Genomic DNA, 19,351 nt, shown 5'->3' with positions numbered 1-19,351 from the left:
TGAGAAGCATCAAGTCTTTGAAGGATAGGAAAACAAAATACTTGTAAAATTCAGAAGTATCAAAAACCAAGCTGCAGTATTAAGTCTCACACTGTTATGTGTTTAATTGAGAAAATAATTGTGTGTTTATATTGTTAAACACTCTACTTTCTAAATATGACTTTTTATTACATTCTGTTTTTCTTGTTATTAAAAGACCCCCTGGCAGAACAAAGAAAAGTATTTTTTATTTTTGAAAAGAGAAGTTCTGCTGTAGACAAAAGTACAGCTGTGGTAGTTTTCCCAAAGGAGTACCAATAAAAAAGTACAAAATCCTTTTAAGTCTAAGTTGTTTCAGGCTTACCAGCCCCTGTCATCTAATATTTTTAAAAGACAGAAAATCTGAGTTACTCTGTCATTAGGTGGATCTTTGGCTCAAGATCTGAGATCCTTCCATACTAGTGGTGATATATTTCCAAAAAAAGTCCCAGGGAAATTAACACATCATATGCAGCTATTAGAACATATCCTGAGTAACGCAGAGGAAGCTTTGTCCTTGTCAAAGAGGATGAAGATACAGTGCCTACACTGAAAAGCTGTTAAGAAAGGTTGAGTGATATCCTTGACTTGCATCTCCCCACAGAGCCCTTGTTTTTCTTGCAGAGCCATTTTGAAGCCCATCAGGAGGAAGGGATGGTGATCTCTCACATGGCTGTGGCTGGAGTGGGAGTCTGGATTGCCTTCACATCTGGATCTACTCTTCGACTTTTCCACACGGAGACACTGAAGCACCTCCAGGATGTTAACATTGCCACACCTGTTCACAATATGTTGCCAGGTAGCTGAATTGCATGATATGGTAACATTTTTGTTTTATTACTGCTGTTCTCCTGTGCTGTAGATTAGACCAGAATCAGAAGGTTCATCTCGGAGTTTGAGTCTGATAAGTGTCTCCTGACTATTTGTTTTAGTAAATCATAGTCCATCTCCTGCCCAGGCAAACAATGTGTGAAGTGAGCTGGTTGAGTAACAGCTCTTCTCCTTAGAGGTTATCAATGTCATTAGATAGATAAGCAGGTGGATTCTTCTGTTTGGTCATATTTTTTGTGTGGCTGTGAAGCAGTTGGACAATGTAATCTGCCATGAAAATGTGTTTACTTTGTAGAGATTAGCATTTGCTTCTGGAACCATACAACCAAGTACATGATGGAGTAAACTTGGCCTAGGATCTGGACCGAAAAAACACTTGCTTAATTTTAGTTACATCAGTAGTCCCGGGGAGCTCAGCTGAACCATTCACATGGTGCCATTTTGGAGTGTGTTCAGGGCTTGGCTGACTGGAGCTCTAATTTGTTGAATTAAATGGTTAGTCTTAAATGAAACCTGTGGTTGTTGGGATAAAGTTTTACAGCTCTTTAGGTGTTTTAAGGCAGAAGCTGTTCAACAGGCTGCTGCAATGGCTTGTATCAGTTTAGCAAGTGAGTGACAAGGACTTCAGCATCAGCAATCGTGACAGGTGGGAGTTGAGGCAGTGCTGGGAGGAGAGAGATAGACAAGTGGTACTGGTATGGCTGAGCATGAGGTGCCCATGAGTGGACAGCCATTCTTGCTGCCTGTCCCTGCTTGTAGACTGAAATAGACCAAGCTTCGGCAGTTTTTATGGGCAATGTGTGTGCCAGCTTTATTGCTTGTTTTTTTCTAGCAGAAACCAGTTCTTCCCACACTGAGATTATATTTATATTCTCACAGGAATTAGACATAAATCTTACATCAAAAATGTTTCCCTTCTTCAGTACTGTCTTCTTACCATATTTTCTTTCAGATGACATTAGCTTTGCAATAAAACTCTATTATAAATTGTGTCTGTCATGTTCTAGACTGGGTATTTTTTTCATGTGGTGTTTGGGCATAGCTCCAAGACTGAACAGCAGCAAATCACTTGCCTTTAAGTAGATAATTTGATTGAATTCATCACAGTTATGCAAAGAAATAAGATCAGTTGTAAAAAGATTAATTTTTAGTATGTTCTGCTGTTCATAGTGGGGGGGAAGGGAAGTAGGACCTCCCTTATACATATTTTCTGCATATAAAAATCTTCAAAAATTTAGCTTTGTGTTCATTGCCATGGAAATAAAACTGCTGATACAACATTATTTTTGTAAGAGTTTTAGCTAATTATATCTCCTTGGTGTCATTTCTTGCCCATCTTAGTTCCTTTTTTTTTTTCCCTCAATGTCGTCACAGAAAGCACAGCAGTGAATGGAAATGGAAGTTTATTTCAGGAGTAGACTATTATCACAGTGAATGTTCAAAGGGAGACTCCTTTCTAAAAATGAAATGAATTTCAATTATTTAGGAGAAGCCTGTTTATATGATCTCAAAAATGCTGCAACAAAAGCTAAAAGACAGAGTAGTAGGAGGGTTACATAATAAAGCAGCAGTAAGGACCTTTTGGAACTAAAAGGAGCTAAAGAATAAATCAATTTCTGTGTAGTATATACTGAGATTAAAAAGGATAAATTAAACAACAAAGTGAAAGTGAATTATAACACAGTGAAATAACTGTGTATTTACAATTTATGTATCTGTCTTCACAGGACATTTTTACAACTTTCAGTTTTCAAGGAAATAGCTCTGTTAGTTTTTTAAAATCCTAGAGGAGTTCCTTAATACGCAAAAATAACAGATAAGTAGAAATTCAAGTGGTATTGAAATGAGAGAAGAAATAGGTGTCAAAATATTGCTAAGGGTCTTAAAAAGAGAGCTTAAAAGGGCAAGATCTCTGTACAGCTTTGAAGAAGCTGAACTTCTTACCCCAGGATTTTAGTAGGAGCAGTATATAATATTGGCCTGATAGGCTATTTGGAGATGTCATCTCTATGTTTACTTAAAGTAATGGAAATGAGAGAAACATTGCTTCATTAAGTTAATGAATTTCTTTTCTTGTTGTACAGTAGAAGCAAAACTTACTGTCAGGAATGGTTACTGTGAGTTACAGTACTGTACTTATAGATAACTATAGTAACTAAGAGGAGTAGGAGGCTCTCATAACCTTAATAATGAGTTCTCATAGCATTAGATTTACCCAATTTTGTTCTTAGGAGAAAGTTTTAAATATCATTGTTTGCTTTCCTGTGCTTTGGGGAAGACACCCCTGAAGGACAGTGAGTAGGACAGAATCACAGGGGAGTGAAATGGCACAGGAGATTGTCCTTATGATTTGGTGAAGTTTAGTAATACAAAAAAGCAGACTGTATCTGTCAGATGCTTTTATCTGCAGGAGGTAATTTTAAATCTGGTGCAGTCCACGTATCAGTATAAGTGAGAGCTCTCACTTTCTTGGAGTTACGGAAAGTTTGTGTGTAGAAATACAGGACTGGCAATTAAAGCAGGGTCACAGAGGCAACTGTGGGATAAACATTTAGTCTAGACTGGTCTGCACTACCTTTACTTCATATGTCATTATTAAGAAATATTTCTTAATAATGTATAACAAGATTGTGCTCTGTAATGAAAGACCAAATTCCATATAAGAAAGGAAGAGAATGGTTGAGAGGAAGGACATTGTCATTGTTAGAGATACAGGTAGCTATTTATTTCACAGTCTAGTAATCCATGGGACAGCTGGATTGCTTTTAAGGAGCTCCAGCACAGCTCTGTTATCTTAACAGAGGGCATACTGAGCAGCAGAAAAATCTATTAACATTTGAAGACAAATACACTACTCTAGTGCAATGTACTTCATTTTTAGAGTAAGTTCATGCTTAAATGTTTGTGATCTGTAGTTGAAGGATCAGCAAAGGTAGTTTTTCACCAGCCTTTATCACAGCTCACAAAAAAAATCATATTGTACATGAACAGACCTTGTTTTTTCATAGTCACAGTCGGTATTTTATTAAAGAACATCCTTAAACATATTTTTGCTTTCAGCTCTAAAAGAATTTGTCCTTTTAAAGAGATTACTGTGACTAATGTGACCTTGATACTTCATTGCTCATATGGATGATGACAGGTTACCTGGTTAACAAAGGGATGATTTCTGCTTAAGTTGCTGTATTTTGTTTATATCCATATATCCTCTAATGGCATGTGTGTTTCCTGGAAACAGATGACAAAAGCAAGGGGAAAAAAAGTATCATTTCCTCTCTACAGAAAACAAACTCTACTATGAGGCTTTACAGCTTGCTATTTTCCCACTTCACCAGGTGCCAGACCATGAAATGCAGTTGCTTTATGATCGTACTGCTTGGAAATGATAAAAAAAATGAGAAAACTTTAGGTCAGCCCAGCAGATCTGTACAGTGAACTGGTTTTTTACATAGTAAGAGCAGCATGGCCATGTAGGAGGATATGCAGCAATGTCCTTGCACCTCCTTCGGGCTGAATTCAGAAGATCTATGAGGATTTATCCAGCTCTGGTGGTTGTTGTAATGGAGACCTGAGAAGGGTGAACACACAGCAGAACATATGCAGTAAAACCATTTGTCCTATATAAGCTTAATTATTGGCTTCATTTCTTGTAAAGTCAAGATCTTGGTCAGATTATTTTACAGGCTTTAACCATTTTTTCCTCTTTTTGACAGTGTGATCTAAAAGTTCTCATTTAAAGAAGAGTATTTTACTGGGTTTGGCATTTATGTTTATCATTTTCTCTTCTTAACTTGTTACTTTTTCTACTTACTGCATAATAAATTCTGGGGAATTGGATTGACTTTTTTCCTCTGAATTTGAAATACATCAAAACAAAGAGCCAGCAAATAACAAAGATAAGTATGATTTCAAACCCTGGCTAGTATATAAATAAATATTTCAAATTGGTATTTTTTTAATCCATATATTTTTTCTTTAGTTGTTTAGTGTTAATTCAAAGGACTTTCTCAGGTGCAGATGTTTCCTGCTTTTCTGAGATTTCACAGCAAGCAATTTTCATTTTGACCTCACTTTAGCTGGTTCATGCTTCAGGTTGTGCTCAGTGTTTAAGATTCTAAGTTGCTGGCTGATAATTTGCTGGTTTTGCCTATGGAATGAGTAATGCATATTTGCCAGTTTTCCCAGGTAAAAATTACTGTCTAAAAGTTGCTTCAGGTGTGGAGTATGAAATCATGAATATAATGTTACATTTTAAATGCTTTAAAAAGCATTAAAGATCTATTGTTCAAAAATGTGAGCATCTTGCTTCTGCAGGGGATTGAGAGGCAACAGGGCACTTGGAGCTTTTGATAATTTTAAAAGTTAAAAAATTGTGCCCAGGTATTTTTGTAGTTTGTAAAACAAGCTCTAAGTTAAGCTAACCTGTAATTAGCTTGCATTTGCTGTGGCACAGGTGGTAGGAGAGGACTCACATGTCATATGTAACTTAAGCAAGCCTGAGCTCTAAATCACAGAATTCAAATACTGGTTTTTGAAAACTCCAGAACACAGAGGTGTTTGGGCATTACTGTTGGAACTTCTTTTGTGCTGAAGGAGTGCCTTTGAATGTTTTGTTTTGGAAACAAAATTAATCCAAATAATACCTCAAAAAAAAAAGCCAAAACAAAAAAGCCCTAATACCAAAACCCAACTAAAAGAAAGAACCATTAAAAAGGCAAACACCACACTTCAAAAGATTTGTAATTTGTGTACAACAAAGACCATCTTTGCTTATTTAGCTGAGGAGGGATGATGCATCCTACCAGCATAAACACCCATAGTTTACAGAAATCAGCGTAGGAGTCTCTGAAGGTCTGCACGAGTAGATGTAGTCTTTTAAACTTGTCCTTGTTACACCTGCTGAGGATGACCTAATCACCATGCCTTTAGGGTGTTTTAGGATGTGCTTCTAGGTAGACAGAGCTTGGATTCCAGATCTGACCCCATGTGAGCCTCTTAAAACATACCATTGCTGTGTTAGTATTTTGGTTTTGTAAAGTTCTGTGAGGAAAGACTTGGACTATGGTCTGCCTCCTGCTTTGCTGTCAAGAGCTCTGGGCTACAGTCAAGCTGCTCCTTCCCTGCTTTCCCAGTGAGTCTGTAATTCATGTATTCTTGGATGTAAATTAGCTCAGCTTCAAGGGACAAGAAGGAAAATGCATTTGTGAAACACCATCATTAAGATCCTTCTCCAAAGTGTAGAACATGTTTCATTCAACCTAAATCAAACATAGAATCCAAATTCCTGACCTACTGATGAAGTGATTCACAACTTGAGACCTATGATGAAGATGGAATGCCTGCTCTCTTACAAGAAGAGTTAATAATAAATCCAACAATATGTATGTTTTGAACCTGAAGGCTTTGAGCAGGGTTTAAATGCTCCTCCCCCTAAACCTGGGCAAGAGTTTGGGCAGCCCGTCGTTTCCCTTTCTGAAACTTGTCAAGGCCATTTTAAAAATCCATCTAAACTGAATCAAACATATTTTTAATAACCATTGCAAGCAAAAATAGCTTTATTTGCATTAGAAAAATAACAGTCCTGTAAAGAGCATTGTAGAAAATCATAGAATCATAGAGTAATTTTGATTGGAGGTTACTCTGAAGGCTGTCTTGTTCATTCTTCTTGAAGCAGGCCTGATCAGACCTGGTTGTTCAAGGTCTTGTCCAGCCAAACTTTTAATACTTTTTGATAGAATGGAGATTCCACAGCCATTTTGAGCAACCTGTTGCTGTTTTTTACCATCGTCATGGTGAAGCAGCTTTTCCCTACTTAGAATACAATTTCCCCATGCTTTAAACTTGATCTGTTGTGCCTTATCATATCACTGTGCACATGTGAATAGAGTCTGACTGTCTTCTGTGCATCCTTCCATAAGATAGGTGTAAACAGCACTTCCTTTAATGTGTCCAGTCTCCTGATCATCTTAGTTGCTTTCCACTGGACTTCTTCCAATATGCCAATGCCATTCTTGTATGCAGGGACCCAAACCCATACAGTTGGAAACAGCACTTCTGATAGAATTTCACAGATTAAAAATTAGGAGAAGAAAGTAATCATGAACAGGTTTGAGTCTTGAGTATACTGTGTTACTGAGTATTGTGACGTGAAATGCCTTTCAGTTTTATTATTGGGAATTTACAAACATAGCCTTTTCATAAAGGCATGATTGTAGAGACAGTCTGTTTCTACCTTTAGATGCTGGGGTTTAGAGATTTAGGGCAGAATGTTTCAGAAGTTCAATAGTATTTACGTTGTCATGTATGTAAAGTGTAATGCCATAATATAGCAAAATATTTGCCTTTGCAATGAGTGCTTTGCTGAATTGAGATGGTACAGCTGATTGTGTTTGTCTGAAGTTACTTTGATCTAGGCAAAGGTCATTGCTCTTCAGTAACAGAGCACTTCCTAACCTTCCCAGGGCAGCAGCGTGTTTCTGTGACCAGCCTGCTGGTGTGCCATGGTTTGCTGCTGGTTGGAACAAACCTGGGTATAATAGTAGCATTACCGGTGCCACGCTTGCAGGGGATTCCCAAAGTAACTGGTGAGTCAAATTTCTCAAACAGATCAAGTACTGAAGATGTCATTTTCTCTTTTTGTCAGTAACTTAAGTGAACCTGCCAAATTATATGTATTGTTTAGATAAAAGTTAGAGCTTTGTGATGAAATTATACTTGTTTTTCTTTCCAGGCTTTAGAGTATTATCTAGATACTTGTCTAGATTTGTCTCAGTTGTTTGAGAGGAGGCAACTGTTTTTCTTTGAGAGATAGGCATTTATCCTGTTGGAGTACAGCCAAATAAATGGGGATGAGAAGAGAATGCAGTCAGTCTTTTTTCCAGATTTCAGGATAATAGATGTGTTAGGTTTAGAGACACAGATACTGAAAAATTAGCATGTTGTCTAACTGGTTATTGAATAAATTGGTTTTGTTCCCTTTTCCCCCAAACTGAAGACTTACAATATATGAGAGTATATATTTCATTTTTTAAACAGTGATCAAGGTTTTTGCATTCTGGAGAGATGTATTTATTGAGTTACTTTCATATTACCCCATTTGAAATACAAACACACAAATGCTGCTGTATCACTTCACAAATGTTTAAGCTACCAGAAGAAGCAAGGTCTTAAAAGTGTGTTTAATAGGGGTTTTTCCCCAATATTTTGGATTCAGAATTCTTCTCAAGCATCTGTGTTGCAGAGGGAAACTGGCTGATTTTATGAGGCAAGCTGTTTGCAGCTTCTTCCAGGGGGAAAAAAAAGGCTTATGTAACTTTGCAAAATGAAAATGAAATCCTCTGTGTTCAGCAAAATACGCAGCAATAATCTGGTATGACACAGGATAAATGCTTTGTAAAAATCTGGAACCTATCTTAGGTGAAAATAAATGCAATACAAGAATATGCATAGTTGCAGAATCAAAAACTCTCTAATTGTTCCATTTTCTGTTCTTATTATTGTGGTTTATGTCATATATTCTTGCATTTATCTGGGATCAAGATTTGTCAGATTTCACAGATCTAGCAACATTACAATTAGACATCTATTTTTATAGTCTTTGATAACTGTATTTTGAACTCAAAAACTGTGGCTTTTCCCTTTTTTTTTATGTTTCCAATAGTGATAATTCATCTTTATATGATTGTACTTTCTGTAAAAGCAGAATGTGTTCTCTTATAAAGTGGAATGCATTAGGGAGTTATGGATGGATGTAGTGATTTATAAGGTTTGTGGGCTTTTCCCCTTGTTAGCCTAGCTCTTTTTCATATTGTAGCTTACTTTGCAGAATTCTGGTTTATTTTTTTGTTTGGGTTTTTTTTCCCTGTAAAAGCGACATATACTGATACTGTTACAGATTCTGAATTTGGCCAAGTGCAGTTTGTTTTTCATACATTCTAATGATTTGCACAGTGTAAATCTTCCTTGTACCCCCAGTATCCCACTGATTAAATACTTTAAAAAATAAATAGAAAAAATTATTGTGCAGTCATTTTCTTATGATTCTGTCATGGTAACTAGACAACCAGAAGGATGAGTTTTAATTCTTGTTGTTTAGTGTGGATGGGTCTGTTGCAATGAAAAAGATGTTTTTATGCTACTCTGGAGAGGTACAGAGGTAGAACAGGATTGATTTGTGGTACACAAAATATGTGGAGATTACTGGAGAAAATTCAGTCTTACATTTGTGTCGGTGCCAGCTAAAAAGTCAGCAGTATTTCTGTGCTTACGCTGTAGTGAGAACAGAGCACAAAAGCACATCAACTAAAATTCATATGCCATGTTTTAGCTGATTTATTAGTACAGTCCTAAAACACTTGTGGTAGAACACATTATTTTTGTGCTTATATTTTTATGTAAATAGTGTGCACACAAAGCGAAAGACTGGGTGCATGTAATAGGGCTTTAAGAGTTATGCTATTCTGAGCAAATTTCATGAACTAATTATGGTAGAACACTGTGGTCTGAGAAATAATGTTCCTTAATTGTGTCTCTTCTTTTGGCTCCAGGAAGAGGAATGGTGTCATACCATGCACACAATAGCCCAGTCAAGTTTCTTGTAACAGCTACATCTATAAACAAGAAGAACAGAAACAAATTGAGGAACAGCCTCCCTCCTGGCTCAGAACCTAAGGATGACGACCAAAAGAGCATTCTGCACAGTGAAAGACCAGGCTCTTCCCTTAGTAATACCCAGGACACTGCAATTTGGCTGGGGGATTCAGCAGGGTCCATTGCACAAAGAAGTGACTTGTCATCATCTTCTGGATCCCTTACTTTGTCTCATGGATCAAGTTCCCTAGAACACAGACCAGAGGACAGTAACATTTATGAGCTTTTGAAGGATCAAAATATCTCATTTAAAAATAAAAGACAGAAATCTAAGAAAATGAAAGCAAGTTCAGTATTAGTAATTTCTGGTGGCCAAGGACACAGAAGAGTGAACAAGAAGACAAAGCAGCAGCGACAAGATGAACTAGTGTCTTCAGTGATGGTCTGGCAAATCCCACTATTAAATATCTAACTGAACTAATTCCAAGATTGTTTTTGCTATTAAAAAAGTATGATATCCTTTTGTGGCTAATGACAGCTTAGGACCCAAGCGGATAGACTTTATACACCTGGGAGCAATTTCAGTAGGCTTGGATCACAGGATTAAGGGAGCAAGACAGTCTTCACATACTTAGAACATTCTGCAGTGCTAGAGTATTGGAAAATGTTTAGCTATTGGTGCTGTCCTTGATACTTAGAAAAAAAGGAACCGTTAGGGACTTTTAAATGGTTTTAAAAACTCTTACCTTATTTATACTCACATTTATAAATATCATAATTATGTTCTATAGCACTTAGGGAAGTCAAGGAAGACATGCCATGTCTCACGCTGGTTTCTGCTTACATAAATCAGCTGTTCCTACTTTTTCCAAAGTGACATATTGCATGGACTGTAGCTTTTAAAAAATTAGCAAATAATTTTAAATAATAAGTAGTCTAATGTGCGCTAATATTATTTAGGCAAGAACTATGATAGTTTAAAACTTCATTCCACAAACCAGAGTTTGGTTGGAGCAAAACTGGCTATATTAATTAATTGGTATTTGTTTATTTCAACATAGAACATAGACTTTTTTAAACTATTGATTTCTAATGCTCAGTATTATTAGAAATGTGTCAGTACAAAAAGCACATTAATTTTCTTGGTAGGTGCAATGTGTCGGTGGCTTGTGTTTGTTATACAGAAAGTTGCAAGGATGCAATGGCTTTGGGCAAATAGAAAATACAGATACAGGACAGCAGTGCATTGTAGTGCTGCTAACACATCCTCCCTCTACAACTCAATATCAAAGCTAAACATGGACTGTAACATTTTTAAGGATGCATGCACATCCAGTAAATTAATAATGCAGTTATTAATTAAATCATTACTTGGGAAGATATGTACTAATACTGGAATATCTATAGGAAGTGCAGGTAATCACTACGGGCCCACATCAGCTGAGTTGTGCTGTGTCCCCAGGCAAGCATCTGTCAAATAATGTCACAGCGCAACAGCAGAGATCTGGTCATTCCTGAGAGGTGGGCACCTCTTTTCAGCCAGTTTCAGCCAGCCACAGTCCTGTAAATGGGTATTGGGAAAGTGGGGTGCACAGCTTCATTCCCTCAGATGGATAGGTTGTTGCGTGGATACTGTTAGGGATGAATTCTAAGCAGGGACCTAATCAATGTTTTATTTATGAATTGATGTATTTCCAAAGGGAACTCTGAATTTGGGATTCCTACTGAAATTGCCTGTTGTGCTAATCTCTGCATATGTGAAATATAAAAAAAGCCTTCAGCTCATAAAGACATTGCCAGAAATGGTGATGAGACACATCCTTCAGTCAAAATCGGTTTAATACAAGTAACTTGTTGAATAGAGTTGCTGGGAACATTATTTTCCCTCATCATTTTTCTGAAATACAGAGAAATTATAATGATTAGGTTTCAGTTGGGTTAAGAACTCTAATACTGTCCCTCAGTTCAGTAAAATGCAAATTAAGTATATCTGAAATAGAACATTTGTCAGATGTATGCAATGACTAGAATCAAATAAAATTTCTGGCTACTTTGGTACCATTATTATCCCAGTAAGAGGGTGATTTGCCCTGAAATTGTTTCTGCTCCTTCTAATTCAAAGCCTTGATTCCACCATGTTTTGTTTCAATCTGCATAGTTTAAATTTTTATCAACCATAATGGCAGTGTTTCCCAATACATGCCATTTCAAGGCAAACTGTGCAAGAGACTAAGGTATTTCATTGGATATAACAGTAGGATTGGGGTATTCAAAAGGTTGCTGAAATTTGTTTTCTTAATTTTGCAGCAGATTTATGTATGTCTTAAATTTTCCATCTTGTCTGCTTTAAAAAGCAAACCTCTATCACGGTGACCCCAAAATCAGTGTGTAGGCTGACTGAGCAGGTTTGACAGAGCACTGGACTAACATCAAGTCATCCCTGATGCCTGACACCAGTGAGTGGGACAGAGGGAATGCTGGTGCAGGCAGTCTGCCTGCTAAGTGGCACCAAAATAGGCATTTCAAAATCAGGTATGCATCCTGATTTCAGAGGCTTTGCCCACATCCTGCATTCCTGATTAGAACAAGATTCTTGAGCCATAATAACATGGATTTCAATGAGTCACAAAGGATACTTGTTACAGATGAGATTGTAGGCTTAGGATCTTCATTACTGTTTTGTGCTTTTATTCCATATCTTTTGATGTGTATCTTGCAGCTTCAGTTGGGTATTGTCAGTGTTGGCATAGGCTTAGTGTTGGCTTGAGTCCTGGTAGGGAAAAAAAAAAAAGAAAAAACAGAGTGCCTCTAAGCCAGACAGCTGGCAACATTTTCCCAAACTTTTCCTCTTCTCCCTGGGCTACTGCCTAGGCTCCCCTGGCTTGAGAGATCAAGGCCAGTTTAATTTTCTATACTCTTCCATAGCTATGGCCCTGGGAGCTGCTCTTTGCCCACTGTGTGGAAGTACTACATTGTACAGTTTAATGTATGTATATTGAAAACAAGATTCTTCTGTGTATAAAGCATATATAATCTAGTATCCCTTTGCTACACTGCAGCAAAAGGACCACAGGTTTTATTTTGCATTCTCCTTGGGCATGGTATTCCATGTCTGTGCCTTCAGGATTGGAGAGTCACGTCTACTCCCTCATGGATCTTGATCACTAGGAGCAGTAAGCAGAGTCCACCACACACTCAACTGGAAATCCATGCATGGTGTTATTACAGGATCCACTTGCAGTAATTCATATGAGTTGTAAAAGGACATTTATCCTGTATTTCAGCTGAAATGTAATTTTCTTCAGTTCTATCAATAAAACAGTAGAAGCAAAGTGGAATTCTGCTCTTCTGAAAGTACATTGGAGTTTTGCCAGTGACTTCCATAAGAACAGAATGGGTCCCTCATTAAATTCTCCTATTTTGAAAATACCTACCTATTTATCTTACTATGCTGTAAAGCAAAAGAGAAGCTGTATGTCTGTCTTTAAAAATACGTATTGTCAGGAACTAGATTTTAGTAACTAACTGCGCATAAGGTGCAATGTTTCTTTCTGACATGCAACTTACTGGTATTACCTTAGTATGAGAACAGGAACCAAAGTTTCTCTTACAGCTGGCAAATAGTCCTTATAGCTGTTGTAGACTGTGCTGCTAAGAGGTTGGATTTTGCTTTCTGATACTGCTTTTCTAGATTAATAGAAGTTATGAAAATAATAGGAAAAAAGGGGAGCAAATGTAACCACTATGATATATTCTATATATGTTTTCTAACACATAGTAGTGTCTTTTGTAACATGAGCCATAAAACTTGTGTATTTATGATTAAAGTGTAAATTGAGAAAAATGTTTAATAAAAAATATAAAAATTAACTTCAGAAGAACATCTCGGGTTGTCATTTTAACTAGAACGCTAGAATTTGGGTCAGGCATTAATGAATAATATATATATTAATGGACTCATGAACGGGAAAAGAGGATATGTGGTTAGGATGACAAAGATGAATATTTTCTTAGTTTTATAATTCTACAATTTAAACACCAGCAAATGCAGTTTCTGAAAATTAGCCAGTCATTTATTATAAGGTTTGATTACTGCATCAATGGACCTAAATGGTGTCTAAGCAGTAGAATTGCTACTATGCTATGTGGAGTATGCATCAGCACTTGGGCAGCATGCATGCTGCATAAAAATGAGAAGCATTAATTTTGAAAATGAGTATTGCACAGCAAAAGCTTTAAGAGAGGAAATTAATTTGCAGTTGCTAACAGGCAGTTCTTTCTACTTCATCTGCCCTAAAGGATATATGCATAATCCCAAGATTGTGTTTAAATACTGAGACTTGTATTTGTCAGACTCGGCAACAGCCTTTTTGAGTGTACCTGTGCTAGTGTAAACAAACACAGAGTTATTGAGAATTCTTTGGTTGATAGGCAAGCCTCACATTTTGCTCCTGGCTTTATACCACCACATCTCTTTAATATGTGGTTCTGAGAAACATCAAATCACATGAGCGCAGGATACCTGTGCACAGCTGAAGATGGATTCTGTCACAATGGGAATTTACAGTTCATCATGTATGGTGGCAACCTGAGGGCTAAAATTGCTTACTGCCTCTTTGAAAGAGGCCTGCATGTTGACAGGGGTTTCCTGAACTGTCATTCAGTACTCAAACTTCACTGTTCCTCTCTCTTCTGTCCTATTTAATTTTCTAGCTGCCTACAGACAAATTGGTTTTTGTAAAATACATTTGGAGGTGAGAAATACCAGTCATTTGAAAGGTGCAGCTGTAATGGAGGGTTCTGTATGAGTTAGTCTGTATTGCAATGAATGATACTATGGAGCCGATAACAGTATTTTTAGATTGCTTTACATAGCTTCATAGCAATAATACTTCACATAATAATAGTCCTGTTAAGAAGGCAGATTAATATCTGTAGCTAGGAAGAAAATGAGTTGAAAAGCATTTGCCTGGCTTGAAGCCTGACTTGATATGATGAGTCTATAAAAGCACACAGATTAAAGCCATTGCTGCTCTCTAAGCCCATGATTAGTCCTTTAAACGTTCCCCTCCTTGCAGGCGTCCTGTACATGTGGTAGTGGAAAATGTCTTTGTGAGTAAACTGGCCAGGACTAGGGCAACAACTGGAACACTGAGCTGTGATCACAGTTAATAGTTGGCTGGCTGGGGTTGAGCCTGGCCTGGGCTGCTCCTGACAGACAGCATTGGCAAAGCCACTTACCTGCTGTATTTTAGGGACTGATTAAGTACATGGATGTAAACTGTGTGGTGCCATGTGCAGAATAGGCTTTCTGCCTCCAGTTTCTTGATACTGATGCAGCAGTGCATGTATCCATACAACCTTCTTTCTGTAGGATGGTTGCCTAGCAGTCTGGAATTTGAGACCATTCAGGAGATAGAAATATCTATTAGCATAGACTTGACATTTAGCATACAGGTACCAGGTTGGTACAAGGAGTGTCACTTAGTCTGGGATGGTTATCAGCTGCTTGCACCATGCCACAGCTCAAAACTCTGGTCTACTTCCTTCACCTTTTAAGGTTTAGGGAATTTGTAGCTGCATGTAGAATCTACATCCTGCTTCCTCACAAATGCAGTGTGCACTCTGCCAGATTTATCTGCTATTCAATTTGAGAAATCTCATTCAAGATTTTTCAGAATTAGTTGCTGCTGCCTCATAATTGTGCTTACTTGATTAATAGCATTTACTTTAAAGGTATGCCCAGTTGCCAGAAATCTGCCAGAAACACTCTTTTCCTCCTAAAACAAAGAATCAACAAAGCAACACTGAAAAGAGCTTCCAATGAAGGATTTGAAAATTTCCTTGCAAATGAACAATTACTGTGTGACTCCATTTGAAATGCAACAATGCCGATATATGACCAAAAACGCTTCAAGTGCTTTGGCCAAGCTCCATAAACCACACTATAAAGTAGTTAGTCTTTCACAGCATGACCTTCAAAGGTGTTCAAAGGGATTTTTTTTCCTCCAGTAAAACAGGCCTTGACAGCAGAACTGCAAGTTCTGCTGTTGTGCATATTGTTATACTCCAGTGATAATCACAGTTATCATTAGTGTGTGTCCCAACCTGCAAGATGAGCCAGAACACCTAGGATTAAAGTGACACAGCTTGGGGGAGATGAAATCATTGTAAGAATTCACTGGAAATACAACTTCAGGAGTATTTTGACATCAGAAGATTCAGCTGAGCCTCCAGCAGAGTTTTCTCAAAATACCGAAGTACCTGACTTCCACTGAAACCTATGTATTTTACATGCCCAAATGCAGATAATGAGTACGGTTTTAAGTTCAAAAAACTTAGCTATAGAATTACAGAAGTTTCATTTTTCCTTTCTCTTACTCCACATTGGAGAGAAATTCTGTGGATTTCAACTTGAGCACCAGGATCACCTTTAATGTTGGCACAAAAAATGCTCACGCCTTCCAAATCAAATTGTTTAAGTTGTTTCCTGCAGGCTTTTCTGATTTGCTCTGTGTGCATTTCAAGTTGCAGAACATTCCTGCCAGACTACACTAAGTAAATGCTTTTTAATGTTCCCTTGCTAAGGAGATTTTTTTTTCCTGTAGAGTTGGGTAGCACAGACTGCATGCATTAATGAGGACTACCCCCAAGCACTCTTCTGCAATGTTGCTCAGAGCAGCCTGTGATGCTTTTAATCCTGATCACTAGCAACTGACACCATCAGTTAACTTAAGCTGCATCTGCAGTGCTGAACTCAAGAGTACTTAGAGGTTACAGACATGCACTGTGAGGCCATATCAGGTAGGATCCATGTGCTAGTCCTTTCCTTGTCTTTCAGGTGAGCAAAGCTGGTTATAGCCTACACCGATACATGATAACATTTCATGTGGCACTGGGGGAGGAATACACAGATAATGGGGTATTTTGCTCACAGGCCATAGTCACAGATAGACACGTGTAGATGAGACAGGCAATGGGACAATCTGTGGCTGATTATGGCTGGGAAGAAATGACTGGATAATCTCAGCAATGTGAAGAGCAAGGGTAGGCTTTCTTTTTTTTTTCCCCAAATTCTTCTGGATTTTATTAGCAAATTAGGGGATGATGTGCACATTTTCTTAATTGTTCATCTAAGTAAATGCTGTGTAATCCCCACCTTTTTACCTTATCAGATGCTTTCAACCTCATTAAAAGCTGTTCCACCTATTCAGAACACTCTTTTGGGTGGTAAAATCTGTAGTAATAAGGTCTTTTTTTTTATGCTGGTTGCTTTTTCTTAAACTGAAACCAATATTGATTTGTCTCTGGTGCACAGAAGTATGCAACCCAACACTGAAAAAATCTTTACAGTTTGTTTTCTTTACGATTAAAAGGCTCTATCTGCTACATGCTGATAGCTCTCATAGTGCAATGAGCACTTTCCTTCCAATTCTACTGCCTGGGTGGTTTACAGGGATGTGTGAAAAACAATACACACAGGCAGATCAGCTTGGCCCAGTATCAGATGTATACAACATATGTGTAAAGTGTATATAGCATGTACAGGTTTTGCATTCCAAATATTTTAAAAAATGTATTTTAGGCATCTTTGTTCAGCAGAAATGGAACAAGTATTTTGTCTGTTCCAGCAATAGCATCAAACCAATCCTTGAGGCTGTTATATTACAACACCAAGAAGCATTTTACACAGAAGTGTTCAGCTGTCAAATACAGGATGAGCATAAGAAGTCAGGTTTCCTTTTCTCTTGTTTTGTTTTGGTTTTATATGTTGGATTCTAGCCATGAACCAGATCTCTGGGCACTGTAGGTACCACTGACATTAGGTATTACCACTATGTATCTGATACTCCAGTACCTATTCACAGAAGGAATACCAGCAAGTTTCAACTATTATCTGCTCCAGAATTTTGATGCTGCAACATTTATTTTTCCAATACATTCTTGTGCCAATCTAAATCACAAAAAAGAGCCCAACAAAACAAACAACCCAGAAAACTAAAAACAACCTGCCAGCAGCTTTGTATGTGCAAAGACACTGGTGGCAAGTGTGTGCAGACATACCAGGCTGCAAAATCCACCTAATTAGGTGGGTAAATAATTGAGCATGTACCCCTACTAGCTCCATGCTGCCATGGGTACACTACCTGCAGGATTCTACTTTGCTTTCTTATAAAAGCTGAACTGCATATGCTGTGAGCTACACTCCGAGCCTGTTATCTGGGAAGGCTTAAAGCTTCTTTCTTCATAGGATGTGGAGTGAATATTACATCTGGATAAAATAATTATTTGGTTAAATTATTCCTAAACTTCTTAAATGAGAAGTTCTGCCAAGAATCAACCACCTGAGACTGGGATGATTAATTTTTGGTGTGACCTGGCTAATTTTGGCTGAGGAACTGCGCATTTGCTCCAGCTACCAGGATAGCCCAATCCTGCACAACAGCTTCTGAGCTGGGAATGGCAGCAATGCAGATGCTGGTGCAGCCAGTGGGAGAAAGAAAAGGAATACATTACCTCACCCTGGGAGAGCATGGCCCTGATAAGCTCTGAGCAGATGTGCTCTGGATCAGGATACTGTTTGGTGACCCTGCCACAAGAAAGGCATTCAGCACTAATGCCTATTTCTGCATTGGAGACATAGCAGTATTATACCTTCTAGAAAGAATACTTTTTTTTGCCTGATGTGGTTTAAACAGAAAAGTGTGTGAGATGAAAAACTCACACACTTCCCACTACTATTTCTTCACCTGGATGTTTGGTTTTTTTTTTCTTTTTAACCAGTGAAACACTTGACAAAATTTTCTTTTGTTCCAAACTGTATTCCCTTTTTATTACTTAGCAGCATTGCTGGTATGTGAGAGACAGAGAGGATGGGCTGCATGTCCAGAAGGAAGTCTGCTGTATGTGACTGGGCAGGGGCCACCTAAGGCTTCTGGGACAGAGCACAGCAAATGCTCCCCTTCCTGCCTCTACTCAGCACTCCACTGTTGTTGCCCAAAACTAATTGCCCCTTGCAGAACACAGGATCTCAGCAAGTTCTGATGGCCAGTAGCAGCATTACAGTAATCTATCAGTCCCTCTGAATATTTGTCACATCGGCTGGGCCACAGAAATGCATGTCAGGCACCAAATTACATATCATGTAAACTGTGTGATTTCTTGATTTCTTCAGGACAAGGTCTTTTCTACACTGGGACAATAATTCATCTCATGTAATTTAGGCATTTAAAAATTGTCTATAGCTGTACCAGTCTGACTTTACAGCCAATGGAAAGAAATAAGAAATACCAAAGGATGATTCACCTCATCCTAAGATAAGATGTCAAAGGTAGGTGAGAAAAATTGTCCTTCAGACATGGTTATTCCTGTACATTAGTTATAAATGGAGCCTCGGGAACTCAGGTTAAGTAGGGAAATCAAGCAACTAAAAATGAGATGATTTCTACAACAGGTGTTCCATTTTTTTCATCAGCTCCAGTTCTACTAGAAACTGTGAGGCTAATCAATGAGCAGCCTTATTCTCCATGGCAATTGTCCTAGCCTCTGATCCACAGAGCAGCAGTATTTTCCAAAAGTTATGCAAAGAGATCAGCAACTCCTTTATATTTGTTTTCACTAATGGGTTTAACGACAGAAGCGCATGGGGAACTGCAAAAAAAAAAAAAATTGGCGGGAAAAAAGTAGACTAATACTTACAAAGTTAGGGAATTGCTGCCCAAAGCTGAACTTTCATAAAGCAGAATTGAGGTCATTTTATCTGATCTGCTTCTGGCAATGTTCAGTGAGGGCAGAGGATAAAGTCTGCAACAGCCAAGGGCTACCTGCCTTCCCAGGCTAGGATCTCCATGGAGATTGGATTTTGTATAGGTCTTCTGCTGGCTCCAGCCAGGGGGCAAGCATGGCCTGTAAA

General features: G+C 38.0%; 1 protein-coding gene across 4 annotated transcripts in view; it reads left to right on the top strand.

Annotated features, from left to right (window-relative positions):
- ARHGEF10 (Rho guanine nucleotide exchange factor 10) overlaps nucleotides 1–13,319 on the top strand; it is a 110,155-nt gene extending 96,836 nt beyond the window's left edge. For all 4 annotated transcript variants that reach the window (XM_085056693.1, XM_085056692.1, XM_085056690.1 and 1 more), the window contains 3 exons: nucleotides 643–817; nucleotides 7,311–7,433; nucleotides 9,396–13,319. In XM_085056693.1, coding sequence (XP_084912819.1) covers nucleotides 643–817; nucleotides 7,311–7,433; nucleotides 9,396–9,910 — 813 coding nt within the window. In that variant the 3' untranslated portion in view covers nucleotides 9,911–13,319. The remainder of the gene's footprint in view (nucleotides 1–642; nucleotides 818–7,310; nucleotides 7,434–9,395) is intronic.
- The last annotated feature ends 6,032 nt before the right edge of the window (nucleotides 13,320–19,351 follow it).

The sequence above is a fragment of the Lichenostomus cassidix genome, chromosome 3 (genome assembly GCF_008360975.1).
Source record: "Lichenostomus cassidix isolate B80296 chromosome 3, HeHo_3.0, whole genome shotgun sequence".
In the NCBI taxonomy this organism is placed as follows: Eukaryota; Metazoa; Chordata; class Aves; order Passeriformes; family Meliphagidae; genus Lichenostomus; species Lichenostomus cassidix.
Note: the sequence above shows the minus strand (reverse complement) of the source record. Positions and strands in the feature narration are given on the sequence as shown.